Raw genomic sequence first — 14,475 nt, forward strand, 5'->3', positions numbered from 1 at the left:
TGGAACCATGCAATACTGTGCCTTTGTGTGGCTTATTTCATTTAGCTAATGTTTTCAAGCTTCATCCATATTATATGGTTGAATTCTTGAAGTCAGTGGAAAACTGATAGTTAACAAACTTAGCAAATATTTGTCGAGCATCTTCTGTATTCATGGTAATAGTTCATAGCCACAATTTATATCCCCTCAGGGTTTCTGAATCCTGAACCAGATGCAAAATAATCCCTGATTTGCTTGTGGTCCCTAATAGGAATGGCTAGCAATAGTGGCCCAGAATAACTCCCCCAAATACTGTCTTTGCGTTCCTGGTGGTCACTGCTGGGATTTTTCTTTTCTCCTTGCCTTGTTTTATGGATAGCTCTGTTGTTAACTCCCGTTCTCACCTTCTTTTAATGCTAGTGGGCTAATCCTATTTTTGTAATAGGAAAACGGTCAGGGAGGAATAGCATGAGAAGAATGGTGCCACCTTCCTTTTTTTCGTAAGTTCTCTGTGATAGCAGCTGAGACAGGGGGATGAGTCCCATTTCATTATTGATTCCCACAGCTTGCTCACCAGAGGTCACTGCGTTGTCTTAACCACTTTCCACAGACTTCATTGTATTTCCTTATTGTTGCTTTATCCCAGAACATTCCCCTTGGTTTTCCTGCCTATGTAGATTACAAGTTTCATAATTTACCATCCATGTTATTAAAAAATGCTATTAGACTATTTTATGTACTCTCTTATTTAGTCAGATTAGTTTGATCCCTTGATGTCTGTACATTTGAGGGGAAAAATTTAATTTGCGAAACAGGAGTGCATTTCTGTGATTTTTATTTTTATGTGTATGTTAATATACTCTGCTGTTCGAACATTAGGAAACAGCAATCAAATACATGACTGATGGATGTTTACTGAAACATATTTTGGGAGATCCGAATCTTACCAAGTTCAGTGTCATTATTTTGGATGAAGCCCATGAGAGAACTCTAACTACAGTGAGTATTTAACTTTATTGCTTATTTATTAGTTTTATTTCTTTGAGGGTAGCTTTGTCCTGTACAGTGAATTGCCTTTCCTTCCGTGCATTTTAATTGATTAAAATATGAATCCTTTGGTTAAGGAGAGCAAACTATTTAAAATAAGTTGGTTGTTATGTACACTTGTGACTTATTAGAAATTTACTTTTCTTTCAGGACATCTTATTTGGTTTATTGAAGAAGCTATTTCAGGAGAAGTCTCCTAACAGGAAGGAGCATTTAAAGGTTGTAGTGATGTCAGCAACAATGGAATTAGCCAAGCTCTCTGCGTTCTTTGGAAATTGTCCAATATTTGATATACCTGGAAGGCTTTATCCAGTCAGAGAAAAATTCTGCAATTTGATTGGTCCACGAGATAGAGAAAATACTGCATACATTCAAGCGGTATTACTTGACATCCTTATTATGTCTTTTCTGTATCTGTGATTCTAGTTGACTGAGTAGTTTGGTAATTCATTTTTTCTCTAGTATTTTAATGGTAGCCTTCATAGGTCCTAGGACTTTTGAGAATTAAATTTTTCTGTGGAACCGAGGGAGGTGGCGGTAATGGTGGTGGGGACCTTATCTCCACTAGCATTTTATGCTTGTGTTTCTTGCCTTAGATTGTGAAAGTGACCATGGATATCCATTTGAATGAAATGGCTGGAGACATCTTGGTTTTTCTGACTGGTGAGCATTCAGTACCAGGTTTAAAAATTTTGCCCTTTATACGAGGGGAATGTGGCACCACACTACTGTGTACCTTTGTTAGAAAATCTAGGCTCTACTCATTTTTTCCTAGCCTTTTATGGTTATCTGAGCAGTTTTAGATGTAAGATAATTCTACACTGCCCTAAAAACCACAAGTCTCCTTAGTAAACATATGTAAAATACACTGACCTTTTAGTAGGAAGATACTAAATGGTAAAATATTAATATTTTTGTTACCATATATGGAGAAGGCAATGACACCCCACTCCAGTACTCTTGCCTGGAAAATCCCATGGATGGAGGAGCCTGGTAGGCTGTGGTCCATGGGATCGCTAAGAGTCGGACACGACTGAGCGACTTCACTTTCCCTTTTCACTTTCATGCATTGGAGAAGGAAATGGCAGTCCACTCCAGAATTCTTGCCTGGAGAATCCCAGGGACAGGGGAGCCTGGCGGGCTGCCGTCTATGGGGTCGCACAGAGTTGGAGACGACTAAAGCGACTTAGTAGCAGCAGCAGCATAGAGCTGTTAACCACTAAACAGTCCTGGATCTGGATGACTAATTCATTATTTCAAAAGACATCCTACTGGCTGCTTTCTTCTTTGAGTGGTGGGATGGTACTGTGTGGTAGCAGTGCATAGGGTGTGGAATCCGTGTCTCATAGGCATGCTTTTTTGATCAAAAATAGAATAGTTAAATCTCAGACTGGTGTGATTCTTCAAGTAGCAGCATTCTGCTAACAGATCTGAGTCATTTCATGGCTCACCTCCTACACTGCCTGTACTAATGTCAGAAGTGAGACATTGTAACAATCTCTTAGCCTTTTTAAGGAACTTAAGTATTTTTGACATCAAATGCAGTATCTCCTATGGTAATGATTAACTTTATTGAATCTTCCTCAAATACCATGTTAGCAAGATGAAAGACTTGATGACTGTAAATGTTTTTATTCCTTTAGAGATTTAAATTCCTTGGAAACTGGTATTTCTTGTATTTTTTATTTTATGTTGGGATTGGGTACAACTTGTGTTCATCTACTTTAGATCAAATGAGATATTTAAAATATGCAAAACTAACATAAATCTAGAAGGGTTTTTCTTTTTCATTCTTAAATTAATTTTGCTTTTCAGTTGCTGACATTATTTTCTCCCCTCATTTCAGGTCAGTTTGAAATCGAAAAAAGTTGTGAGTTACTTTTTCAGATGGCAGAATCTGTTGATTATGATTATGATGTCCAAGATACCACTCTAGATGGCTTGTTAATATTGCCCTGTTATGGATCTATGACAACAGGTAATTCCTCACTAGAACAGAAAATTTGATTTTTAAAGAACTTTATACTGAATAATCTATTGGATAATCACATGTTTACAGATACAGTGTGCAGATAGTAAGTGTTTAGGTTAATGAATTTCACAAAGTGAACTTACCTTTGTAACCAGCAGCCCAGATCAAGAAATAGTGTTTGGAGAACCATCCTTCATCCCTTGAGAGACATGACTTTTTTTTTTTTATTGAAGCCTTTTCACAATTCACTTTTTCAAGACTTTGGTCATCTATCCCCCTTACTGTTGTTAAGAGAGGGCTGTGTCCTCTCCCAGCAATACAAAAATATTGTTATTAATTTTTTTAAATGAGGGCTACAATTCCTTGATAGTAGTACCATAAATCAAATCTAATTTGCCGCTGCCACAGAATTTCTAGGACTCTTACATATCCAGACGTATCAGAGAGAGTGGATTGTTTTTTTTTTATGTAGCCAAGCATACTAGTCTACTTTTCAAGTATGATGTAGTTCTTTTTTAAGTTCAGAGAGCAAATTCTAACTCTGATCATTCTATTTGTTCATAATAAATGTTACTGAATGAGGTTTAGAATTTGTTTTGTGTAACTATCGTATTACGGAATTTGACTTATAATACAAAAGGGAAGTTAACCTGTAGTCTCCTATTTGGACTTTGACTGGGATTAGCATTTATGTAATGCAAAAAAGCAATTGAATGTTTTTATATTTTATGTGTAGTTTTGTTTTCATTGAGTAGGTGGTTCTTATCCGTATATTAACAAAAACAGTTCAGAAATGTATGTGTTGGTAAACAACCGTAGACATGCCATTTTAGAAATTCCTTCTGTGATGATGGTATTGGATGGTATTGGGCCCTCACACTCAACATTGACATTTATTTTAGATTGTTACATCTTCAAGGGAATTCGTAGGGTCTTTGTTAGGTATTTAAGGTTCTCATTCATTTTGGAGATTTTATCTACTAATTCTTTTATAATTTACTTTGTAACTGATAAGGTAATTCAAAACCTGGTGTAGTTGCTTTGTGTTAATTGTTAATAGATACATACTTCCGTATAAAGTTCATTCTTTCCATCTTACTGCCACATTGAAAATAATTGTTCTTTATCTGCCATTGCTTCTTGTTTATCTTCCTGAAATTCAGTTTTTATACTATTAAAGCTTGCTAATGACCTGTTCCTCAAATCTCATGGCATTTTTCTATTAGTTTGTATTTTGATTTTGGGTTAAAAATAAGTCTCCTTAAATGCTGTTGTGTAGGGTAGTTATTTGGTTCTTCTGACCACTATCCATAAGGCTGTTTCCTTACCACTCTCCCTGGCTTTTGTTCCCCTCTGAATATGACTGTTTTCTAAGGTTTCTTCCTTAGCTTGCTATTTTCTTAGAATTCTCTGTTTTGGAGAGGTTGGCTTCTAGGGTTCACCTGTCACTTCTTTGTGATGACTCCTGGCACTCTAGGCCTCCTGGGTCTCATGGGGCTTTCTGGTGTGTTCATCATCTCCTAGATCATACAGCCCAAGCACGTGGCAACTCCTACAGGTTTTCTTTTGCCTTAGTCTTCTCCAGAGCCTTCGTTTTTCTTCTTTTTTCCCTTATTGTCGTTAGAATTGGGATCCTCAGTTTGCTTTCCTGGGTTGTTGACATATCCAGCTAACTGATTTTCCCTGATTTAATTTGCCATCCTACTTGCTGTGGTAAATATAATCTTCCAGAAGCACAGCTCTGATTGTGTCAGTCTCTTATTCAGTACCTCCAGTCATTTCCTATTGTCAACTGAGTTAAAATGCCAGCTTCATAACTTGGCGTCCATTTTCCTTCCAATATGACTTTAGCCAGCTTTCAGCCTTAAATCCCAGTGTATGTGATTTTCTTTGTTGGTGTATATCAGTTCACTTCAGTTGCTCAGTCGTGTCTGACTCTCTGCAGCCCCATGGACTGCAGCATGCCAGGCTTCCCTGGCTTCATCACCAACTCCCGGGGTTTACGCAAACTCATGTCCATCGTGTCGGTGATGCCATCCAACCATCTCATCCCCCTTTGTCCCCTTCACCTCCTGCCTTCAATCTTCCCAGCATCAGGATCTTTTCCAGTGAGTCAGTTCTTCCCATCAGGTGGCCAAAGTATTGGAGCTTCAGCATCAGTCCTTCCAGTGAACATTCAAGACTGATTTCCTTTAGAAAATCAGTGACTAGTTGGATCTCCTTGCAGTCCAAGGGACTCGTGAGAGTCTTCTCCAACACCACAGTTCAAAAGCATCAGTTCTTTGGTGCTCCGCTTTCTTTATAGTCCAGCTCTCACATCCATACATGACTACTGGTAAAACCATAGCTTTGACTAGACAGACCTTTGTTGGTAATATCTCTGCTTTTTAATATGCTGTCTAGGTTGGTCATAGCCTTTCTTCCAAGGAGCAAGCGTCTTTTAATTTCATGGCTGCAGTCACCATCTGCAGTGATTTTTTTAGCCCCAAAAAAATAAAGTCTCTGTTTGCATTGTTTCCCCATCTATTTGCCATGAAGTGATGGGACCACATGCCATGATCTTAGTTTTCTGAGTGTTGAGCTTTAAGCCAACTTTTTCACTCTCCTCTTTCACTTTCATCAAGAGGCTCTTTAGTTCTTCTTCGCTCTCTGCCATAAGGGTGGTGTCATCTGCATATCTGAGGTTATTGATATTTCTCCTGGCAATCTTGATTCCAGTTGGTGTATATAGGTAAATGGTAAGGATGTGAAATTAAGTTTGAGTAGAGCCATTACTGAGTGTTTTGTTTATTTATTTTAGTTCCCCTTCTGGTTCCAAGGGCACTGTAAGGTGAGCTACTGGTGATCCATAATGATCATAACCATATTTATTGTAGCAGTTTATGACAGTGCAAAGAGGCATTCAGATGGAGCCGATGAGGTACTGAGTAATGGGTGAGATGGAGTTTGATGAAGTAGAGAGACAGTAGCAAGTTCCTGGGATCTAAGGCTTTCTTTATAAGCCTGGTAAATAGAATATAGCACTTAGTTTCTTTGTTATTGCTACTTTGGGTTGTGGGGAGAGACCTTAATACAGTCTTGTTTCTTTTATTCCCTATTAGCTTGAGGAACAGAAAGCTTGCATTTGGGAGTGAGGAGAGGGAAGAAGGGCGTCCTCCCTATAGCCTGGAGTGAGGGGGTTCGGTAGGTTTAGTGACGGGGTAGACATTATGAGGTGGATATTTTATATTTGCTCTTAACTTCTGAGCTAGCTGTGAGTGTGGCTGTTTTAAAGAGACACATTCTTTAAATATATCCCTGTTTGACATAAAAAATTCTCATCTGTCAACTGTGAAGAGGTGCTGAGGTGTTCCTACTACTACCAGGTCATAGGGACCCTGCTCACTGGGCTGAACTCCCCCTGACCCCCGCCCCTTGTGATGTTCACTCAGGCTCAGAATGGAAGAGCTATTTTTGATTTCTTCTCTGGCCGCATTTTTGTGGTTCTGTGTTTGCTCCTCCCTGAACTTGAACTCCTCCTTTCCCTTTATTCTCCCCCCTCACTGTTCAAAATTCTGCTATTTTGTTTCACAAGTGTAACCAACTGGGTAAAAACCCTTCCTGCCTTCCCTCCTCACTGGCTTTTATCTCTTCTTTGAGCCTCACTGTGCTTTACTGCACCGCTTGTGGCATTTAACACATTTAACTTGTGTTACGGTTGTTTCATCTTCTCTGTGAGGTTGTGAACTTCCTGAGGACAAGTACTGTGTGTTGAAAAAGTCCTAACTAAATGCGTGTTAAATTGAGTTCCAGTTTTTTCACTTTCTGCTTGATATTGTTATATTAATGTCTTATACCGAACTCAAGAATAAGAATCTTATTCTTGTTTCTCTCAAACCTTTTCTCTCTTCTTACTTCCTCCTTTTTGTTCAGGTCTTACATTCCTTTATGTTTGCTGTGCATTTAGGGAAAGCTAAACCCCTACAAAAACTTACGAACTGAAGTACACTTGTTGCTTCATAAGTGACGATTAATTGCATTGAATTAGGCATTTTTACCACTGAAGTAATTCTCTAATTCAGTGCAGAAGCCTTTTTTGGAGGGTGGGAATCTTAGATTTTTTTTTTAAGTAATAAAAGCCATGGCTGTTTTTCTAGAAAAATGCATATATACCCATATATATATATATATATGAATATATATGCATAATCAGATTTCTTTATTTTACAGATAGAGGCTAAGTGATGTTCCTGAGGTCACATGGTGAATCTACATTTGATTACTGGTTATTTATTCAGTAGTGGGGACTTCCGTGGTGGCTCATATGGTAAAGCGTCTGTCTACAGTGTGAGAGACCTGGGTTCGATCCCTGAGTTGGGAAGATTCCCTGGAGAAGGAAATGGCAACCCACTCCAGTACTTTTGCCTTGAAAATCCCATAGACGGAGGAGCTTGGTGCAGGCTGCTATCCATGGGGTTGCAAAGAGTCGGGCACGAGTGAGCGACTTCACTTTCGCTTTGTTCCTATTCAGTAGTGGAGGGTCTAACAGTACGTGTGTTTCCACAGTAGATGAAGGAAAGGAGAGCAGTTTTACCTTGGGTGGTGTACAGCGTTTTAAAAGAGGACAAACTGCTCATTTAGATTATTGCATACATCCCAAAATAGTTTTTTCTCTTCTGCTTACAAAACAAAGATACTACTTTCAATATGTCATGTACCGAGTGTCTAGGATAGTTTCCTTAAATGTTAAGATTAAAGATGTGGGGGAATAAAGCTAGTGAGTTTCACATAAAGGCTTTTAGTCTATGTGTTTTCTCCCCAAATGAAAAATTTTATCTTATCTTAGAAAGAAATACATACTTTTTTAAAACAGTAAAATCATCAAAGTAAGAAAAATAATTAAACTTGGATGCCATCAACATGATTAAGTGATAATCACTGTTAATATTTTGAGGTATATTGTTCTGACCTTTTTATTTATACATTTAGATATGTTTTATTGTTTAGATTTAAAAAAATGGGTTGATTTTACATATGCTCCTTTGTTTTTCTTCTCTGCCCTTTGTAGAAGTTTTAAAAGTACAGAAAAGTACCAAAAAATGCCTTTTCCACTATGCAGAATTAACCTAGATGGTGTCTCTCTTTAAAGAAAAATTACTCAATTGAGGGAAAATGATACAGTTTCATTATAACGAATTCAAGCAGTGTACAAAATTACAAAGGTAAACTTAAAGAAATCACCTCAAACTCCATCCAGAAATAACCATCTTTAACATTAGAAAAAACATTATTCAGATCTCTGTGTATGTGTGTGTGTACGTGTGTACATATAGAAGGATAAGTAAGTAGGTAGGCTGAAAGAAATACTTTTTCAAGAGTGAGATTATACTATTAGTTGCTTTTTTAGAAAGTAATTTTACTTGAATTTACTTGAAGGAATTGTTAACTTTTAACTTCAAGTAAGTCTTTACCATGAGATAATATTTTATAATAAAGATTGCTCTAAGTTTAAAAAAATGAAAATATTAAGTTGAAGTTAATATCTTCCTTCTAGACTATATTTGGTGCTTACTTTGGCCGCACATATGCTAAAGTTAGGCAATATTTGATTGGAGATCTTATCTATTGCCTGATTTGAAAGATGAAGAGTTAAGTACTTACATTCTTCTATATCCTCCCATTCTGATTTTTGTCAGTTATTTTTACATTGTTCAGATGTTCAGTGTTTATCATCAATCCTTTTACCATAATTTTTCCATTCCTAAACTACTTTCGTTTAATTTTAGATTGGGTAGATTTTAACCTTTTTTTTTTTCTTTTTTTAATAGAAGGGATCCTGGGTATTTTTGTTTTTTTGTAGTTCTTTTGTTTAAGAAAGTCAGGCTTTTGCCTTTATACTTGAGTTACATCTTGGCTGGGTTTTATGTTCTTGGGTTACACTTTCTTTTCCTTAGAACTTGGTAGACGTTGTCCAGTTGTCTTCTGGCATTGAGTGTTGCTGCGGAGAAGTCTGAGGCCAACCTGATTTTTTTTCCCCTCCTTGTAAGTGATTTGTTTTATCTGTCTGATTGCTTGAAATTTCCTATTTTTATCCTTTAAGTTCAATAGTTTCCTTTAGAATATTTTTTGGTGTTGAGTGTTTTATAGTAAAAACTTCCTGGAATTTTATGTGCTTTTTAAAAAAGTCAACTTTATTGAGATACTTTTCATACAATAAACTATGCCTGTTTTAAGTATACAGTTTCATGAGTTTTGAGAAATGTACATATCTGTGTAGGGGCTTCCTAGGTGGCTCAGTGGTAAAGAATCCACCTGCCAATGCAAAACGTGCAGGAGACGTGGGTTCAACCCCTGGGTCGGGAAGATGCCCTGGAGGAGAAAATGGCAACCTACTCCAGTACTTCTGCCTGGAAAATCCCATGTACAGAGGAGCCTGGTGGCTGCAGCCGATGGGGTTGCAAAGAGTCAGACACGACTTAGCAATGGGGTACACATGCACACGTATGTGTGTAACTACCACCACAAACATGATAAATTGGTTGCTCTTTTGAACTGCAATTTTAATAATTATGTTGGATTGCCTCTCTTCCATATATTTTAGCTTCCTTCCAGTTACTTTATCTTTTCAACTACATTTACTGATTATCTCAAGCCTTTTCTCTGTGTCAGAAGATTTTCAGCTGTGCTAGTGAGGATTCTCAAGATATTTTTGATGCACCCAAAAATGACTTCCGGTGGGGGTAGAGTTTGAGCTGAACAGTGTTGTACTACTTTTATTTTGTCCCAGAATCATTTTTTCCCCCTTTGATTAACAGTTTCTGTTTATAGCTCTGTGTCCCTTTTATACACATTTTCTCTCTCTTTCTTTCTCTTATCACACACACACACACACACACACACACACACACACACACTCACACTGTCTCTTTCAAACATGTTTCTGCTTTAGGAACAATTTGAAACAAATTTTATGAGGATGTTTCAGTTGGCCTTAACATATAATATGGAACATACGTATATTTTAGGAATGTTAAAACTGTTAAGTGGTCTAGCCTCAGTGTCTTTATTTCTTGGTAGATTATGGAACATCTTTCTGCCTTTTTGCCAATCCTCACTGCTCGCCTGTTAATTTACATCCTGGTACCTTATTAGGTGGGCTTACCTGGTGGCTCAGTGGTAAATAGCCTGGTGGAGGAGACATGGTAAAGAGCCAGTGCAAGAGATGCAAGAAATGCAGGTTTGATCCCTGGGTTGGGAAGATCCCCTGGAGGAGGGTATGACAACCCAGTCCAGTATTCTTGCCTGGAAAATTTCATGGACAGAGGAGTCTGGTGGGCTACAGTCCATGGGGTTGCACAGAGTCAGACACGACTAAGGAACTAAGCTTGCATGCAGTGAAAGTATTGTTTCCCCTTTTCTTTGTGGAAACTGAGAATGTGCTTTAGGATATATGTATTTAACTTTTCCCCTGAACCTTTACAAAGAGACATAAAATTGGCATATGTTCATACTTGTGGAATATGGTGTTAAAGTATATGGGTGAAATGTAAATGTGGAACAAATGTGAGTCTTGTCAAAATAGCAGGTTAAGGACTTTTTAACTGACTAGTGAACAGTGATAAACTGAAATCTTGCTTGAATTGAAGATGAAAATTAAATACTTTTAGAAATGAATTAATTGAAAAACAGAGTTGATCATAAATATGTTCAGAATGGACGTTTCTAATTTATTTAAACTTTTACGGTAATGTGGAATTTTAAAAGTAGAAGGATCTCTATTATTTATACCATGCATTTTAAAATTTATCAATTCATTGAACTTTATTGAGCACTTTCTGTGGTCTAGGAATTTTAGGTACTGGGGTGGGAGGGGAGTGGTATGTCTTGAATAAGAAAAAGTCCTTGTTCTTACAGAGCTACATTGTAGTAGAATAGATAGACAGCAGATAAATGTGTAAACATATAATGTGAAATACCAGGTAGTGTATGACTCCTTTGAACTATCTGGAAGAAATGAGCTACCTAAATCTAAGAAACACCTAAAAAATAATTTTTATCACTTATGTGTGAGTTGCCTCTCTAGCACTTTTTTTTACTTAAGTTAATTTCAGGATGATGAAGAAGAGCAGTAATAGTTGACTTGGTTTTAAACTTGCCTGTCTATATGTGAATCTTGGGCAAGCCACTTGACCTCTCTGGGCTTTACTTTTCTCATCTATAAAATGAGATGGTTGGCCTAGTACATGATTTTAAAACTGTGCTTGTCTGTGTCATTCCTTTTCTCGTTTGTGAGTTCAACTTTGGTCTGTTTTATATATTGGGAATACCTGGATCTTTGTAAGATTTTATTTGGAAACACGTTTTGTACTTTATTTAAAAATAGGTTTGGTTAAGATTTCCTTGGCTGCTGAGGAGAAAACAACTTGAGGTTGCTCAAGTAGAAAAATTTTTCTAAATGAATGTGGGTATATCTTGTGGAAATCAAATGCAACCATGCATTTAAATTTTTTTTTCTTTTTACAGTATATGTATATACTTAACTGTTTAGTATAAATATATATGTTGAAATATATATATACAGATACAAATACAAATTTATATATACAAATATAAATACATATGCTGATAATTTCTTTTCATATGCCAGTAGATTGACTTGTGTACTGCCTGGAATGACCACTCCTAATTTTGGGAAATCACTGAAATAGACAATCTACCCAAATCTCTTGGTTGACCCCTTGAGCTTTAGTAACCTTTTCCTTCATCCCACCATAACCACTCATTTGAAAACCTAGCATTGTAGACTTTGTCAGTATCATCATTTCTGATCTCAGTTTTAAACATCTTTCTCATGATTACTTCCTGTTTCTGCTAGTTCACTCTTTGAATTTAACAATTTTCAGAATGCATCAAGACTTTTAACAGTTTTCACTTACCTCCTTTTACCTATGCTGTTAGCATTTCCTTGCAAACAGTAACTCTCCTATTCTGTTCTCTGCTTAACCAGGCAGGTGGGCAAGTCTGGCCAAATCCATCTTTCTGCTTGTTTTATTCCATGTCTCTTAAGGCTTGGAGATTGCCAGGCACCCAGAAATACTCTGTTGTGAACTGTTACAGATGATTCATTCTTTCCTCTCTTTAGACTAGCTTTCCTCCATATATATTTAGTCACTTCCCTATGGTTCACAAGTTAATTTTTCCTCTTTGCAAGAGACTGTCCTAGTCAAATTGAGCATCTCTTGGACCTTGCTGCTGCTACTGCTGCTAAGTCACTTCAGTCGAGTCCGACTCTGTGCGACCCCATAGATGGCAGCCCACTAGGCTCCACCGTCCCAGGGATTCTCCAGGCAAGAACACTGGAGTGGGTTGCCATTTCCTTCTCCAATGCATGAAAGTGAAAAGTGAAAGTGAAGTCACTCAGTCGTGTCCGACTCTTAGCGACCCCATGGACTGCAGCCTACCAGGCTCCTCCATCCATGGGATTTTCCAGGCAAGAGTATTGGAGTGGGGTGCCATTGCCTTCTCCACTTGGACCTTATTCCAAGAGGTTCAAAGGAGAATGAGAACTGGTCCAGTTGGAGAGAGGTTTACCCTTGGCACCATAAACTATGGCCAGAGGAGCAAAGTTACTCTAAGCATTGCTGCTGGGGCCCACCCTTCAGAATGCGTGGGTTGTGAAAATCAGGATGGTGATACTTGTTGAGAAATGGAGTCATCTGAAAAAGAAGGAAATGGCAACCCACTCCAATATTCTTGCCTGGAGAATCCCAGGGACGGGGGAGCCTGGTGGGCTGCCGTCTATGGGGTCGCATAGAGTCGGACATGACTGAAGCGACTTAGCAGCAGCAGCAGCATCTGAAAAAGTAAAATCTGATTAACCTTAGTTAATCAGTCTTTAAAGCTTAGAAAGGTTCTTAATCTGTAGTGTGTGGATGGGCTTTAGAGAGCCCCCGAGCATCCTGATACTGTTAGAAAATTTTTGTATATGTGTACATATGTGACTTTTAATGGAGACGAGGCCCACAGTTTTTAAAGTCTCGAAGGGAGCTATGACCTACATAAAGGACTGCTGTAGGGTTTATGTTAGCAATAATACTCTGGTTCCATGGATCTAGATATCTTGATAGTAAAAGATGAGTAAAAAAGGTAGTTCTTGCTGTTGTATTTTTAATTCAAGATAATTAAAGAGGTGAAGAAAACGACTCCTAATGGAAAGAAATGAGTTTTTCAGAACTTGAGTTTGACACATGCATGTTGTGAATTCTTTTCTTTCCATATATATTTTAGATCAACAGAGAAGAATATTTTTGCCACCTCCACCTGGAATTAGAAAATGTGTCATATCCACCAATATTTCTGCAACATCTTTGACAATAGACGGGATCAGGTATAACTTTTAAAATTGGTTTTAAAGCCAAGGAAGCCACTTAGCTAATCATAAAATATTCAGTTTGTGTCTCTGTGCCTGCCACTAGTTCCCCTCTCACCTCCTTAACTTGTAATCACCCACCGTTTTTTTGTAATTATTGTTTGCTCTGAATAGGAAATGGAGTAGGAGGTGCATATAGTATTTCTGTTGATACTTTTAAATACTTGTACTTGGCAACTTGTAGCTTTCTCTTCCCAAATGTAAGATTATGTGTAATGTTTCACGGATTTCTGTAAGTGGAAGGCCAGACCTGTTTTTCTATGTTCCCATTACCAGCGGATACCTAAGATGATCTGATATTCCTTTCTGACCTGTCAGCTCCACTTCATACAGTTAGCTTTGTAAATCCAAGTATTTATCTGGAGGTACTGTTTTCTTGCTTTTCAGCTTTTTGTGAAATGGACTTTATATTTCAGTGTAATCAATGATGCCATCAAATTTTTGAGAAATTTTGTAGAGAAACACTTGGAAATTTTAAGTTTAGACTGATAGCTAAATGAGAAGTTCTTTTAGACCTTTGAGCCTCATTCCTTCTGGATGCTTATCTTTTACTCGGTATATTTTATGTCCTTAACTAAGTCTGTCTTCTGCCACAGCATGACTGGACCTGCCCCAAAGGTTCTGTATGTTTCTTTTGGACACAATGATCGTCCAGATCTAAGAGGAAGTTTAATTTCCTCTGCTTCTCTCCTTAACTTTAAAAATAATGGTTTCACTAAGGGCTTAGGTGAGCAATTCTCTTGAGTAAATTGATCTCTGTAATTTTTCATTTCCAGCCAAGGCAATGGTCATGAAATAGCGTCTTTCAGAATGTTCCCTTAGTGAATGATAGACTTAGTACTGTTCCTGACTTAGTTTTTTACCTGACTTGTTCTCCATTTAATTGGCTTAAAGTGGTGTTGTTAAAGAGTAAATGGAGTTAATTCTGAACCTGTTAGAATGATTTAGAGCTGATTTTCAAGTTTTTCATTTGTTGTTGTTTAGTCATTAAATGCGTGTCTGACTCTTGCGACCTCATGGACTATAGTTCGTCAGGCTCCTCTGTCTGTGGGATTTTCCAGGTAAGAAT

The 14,475-nt window shown here is 37.6% G+C and overlaps 1 protein-coding gene across 2 annotated transcripts in view; it reads left to right on the forward strand.

The window, feature by feature from the left end:
• The window catches only part of DHX40 (DEAH-box helicase 40), a 47,468-nt gene that overhangs the window by 3,454 nt on the left and 29,539 nt on the right, over nt 1–14,475 (forward strand). For both annotated transcript variants that reach the window (XM_068976777.1, XM_068976778.1), the window contains 5 exons: nt 859–978; nt 1,177–1,404; nt 1,623–1,689; nt 2,873–3,004; nt 13,265–13,364. In XM_068976777.1, coding sequence (XP_068832878.1) covers nt 859–978; nt 1,177–1,404; nt 1,623–1,689; nt 2,873–3,004; nt 13,265–13,364 — 647 coding nt within the window. The remainder of the gene's footprint in view (nt 1–858; nt 979–1,176; nt 1,405–1,622; nt 1,690–2,872; nt 3,005–13,264; nt 13,365–14,475) is intronic.

The sequence above is a fragment of the Capricornis sumatraensis genome, chromosome 8, assembly GCF_032405125.1.
Source record: "Capricornis sumatraensis isolate serow.1 chromosome 8, serow.2, whole genome shotgun sequence".
In the NCBI taxonomy this organism is placed as follows: domain Eukaryota; kingdom Metazoa; phylum Chordata; class Mammalia; order Artiodactyla; family Bovidae; genus Capricornis; species Capricornis sumatraensis.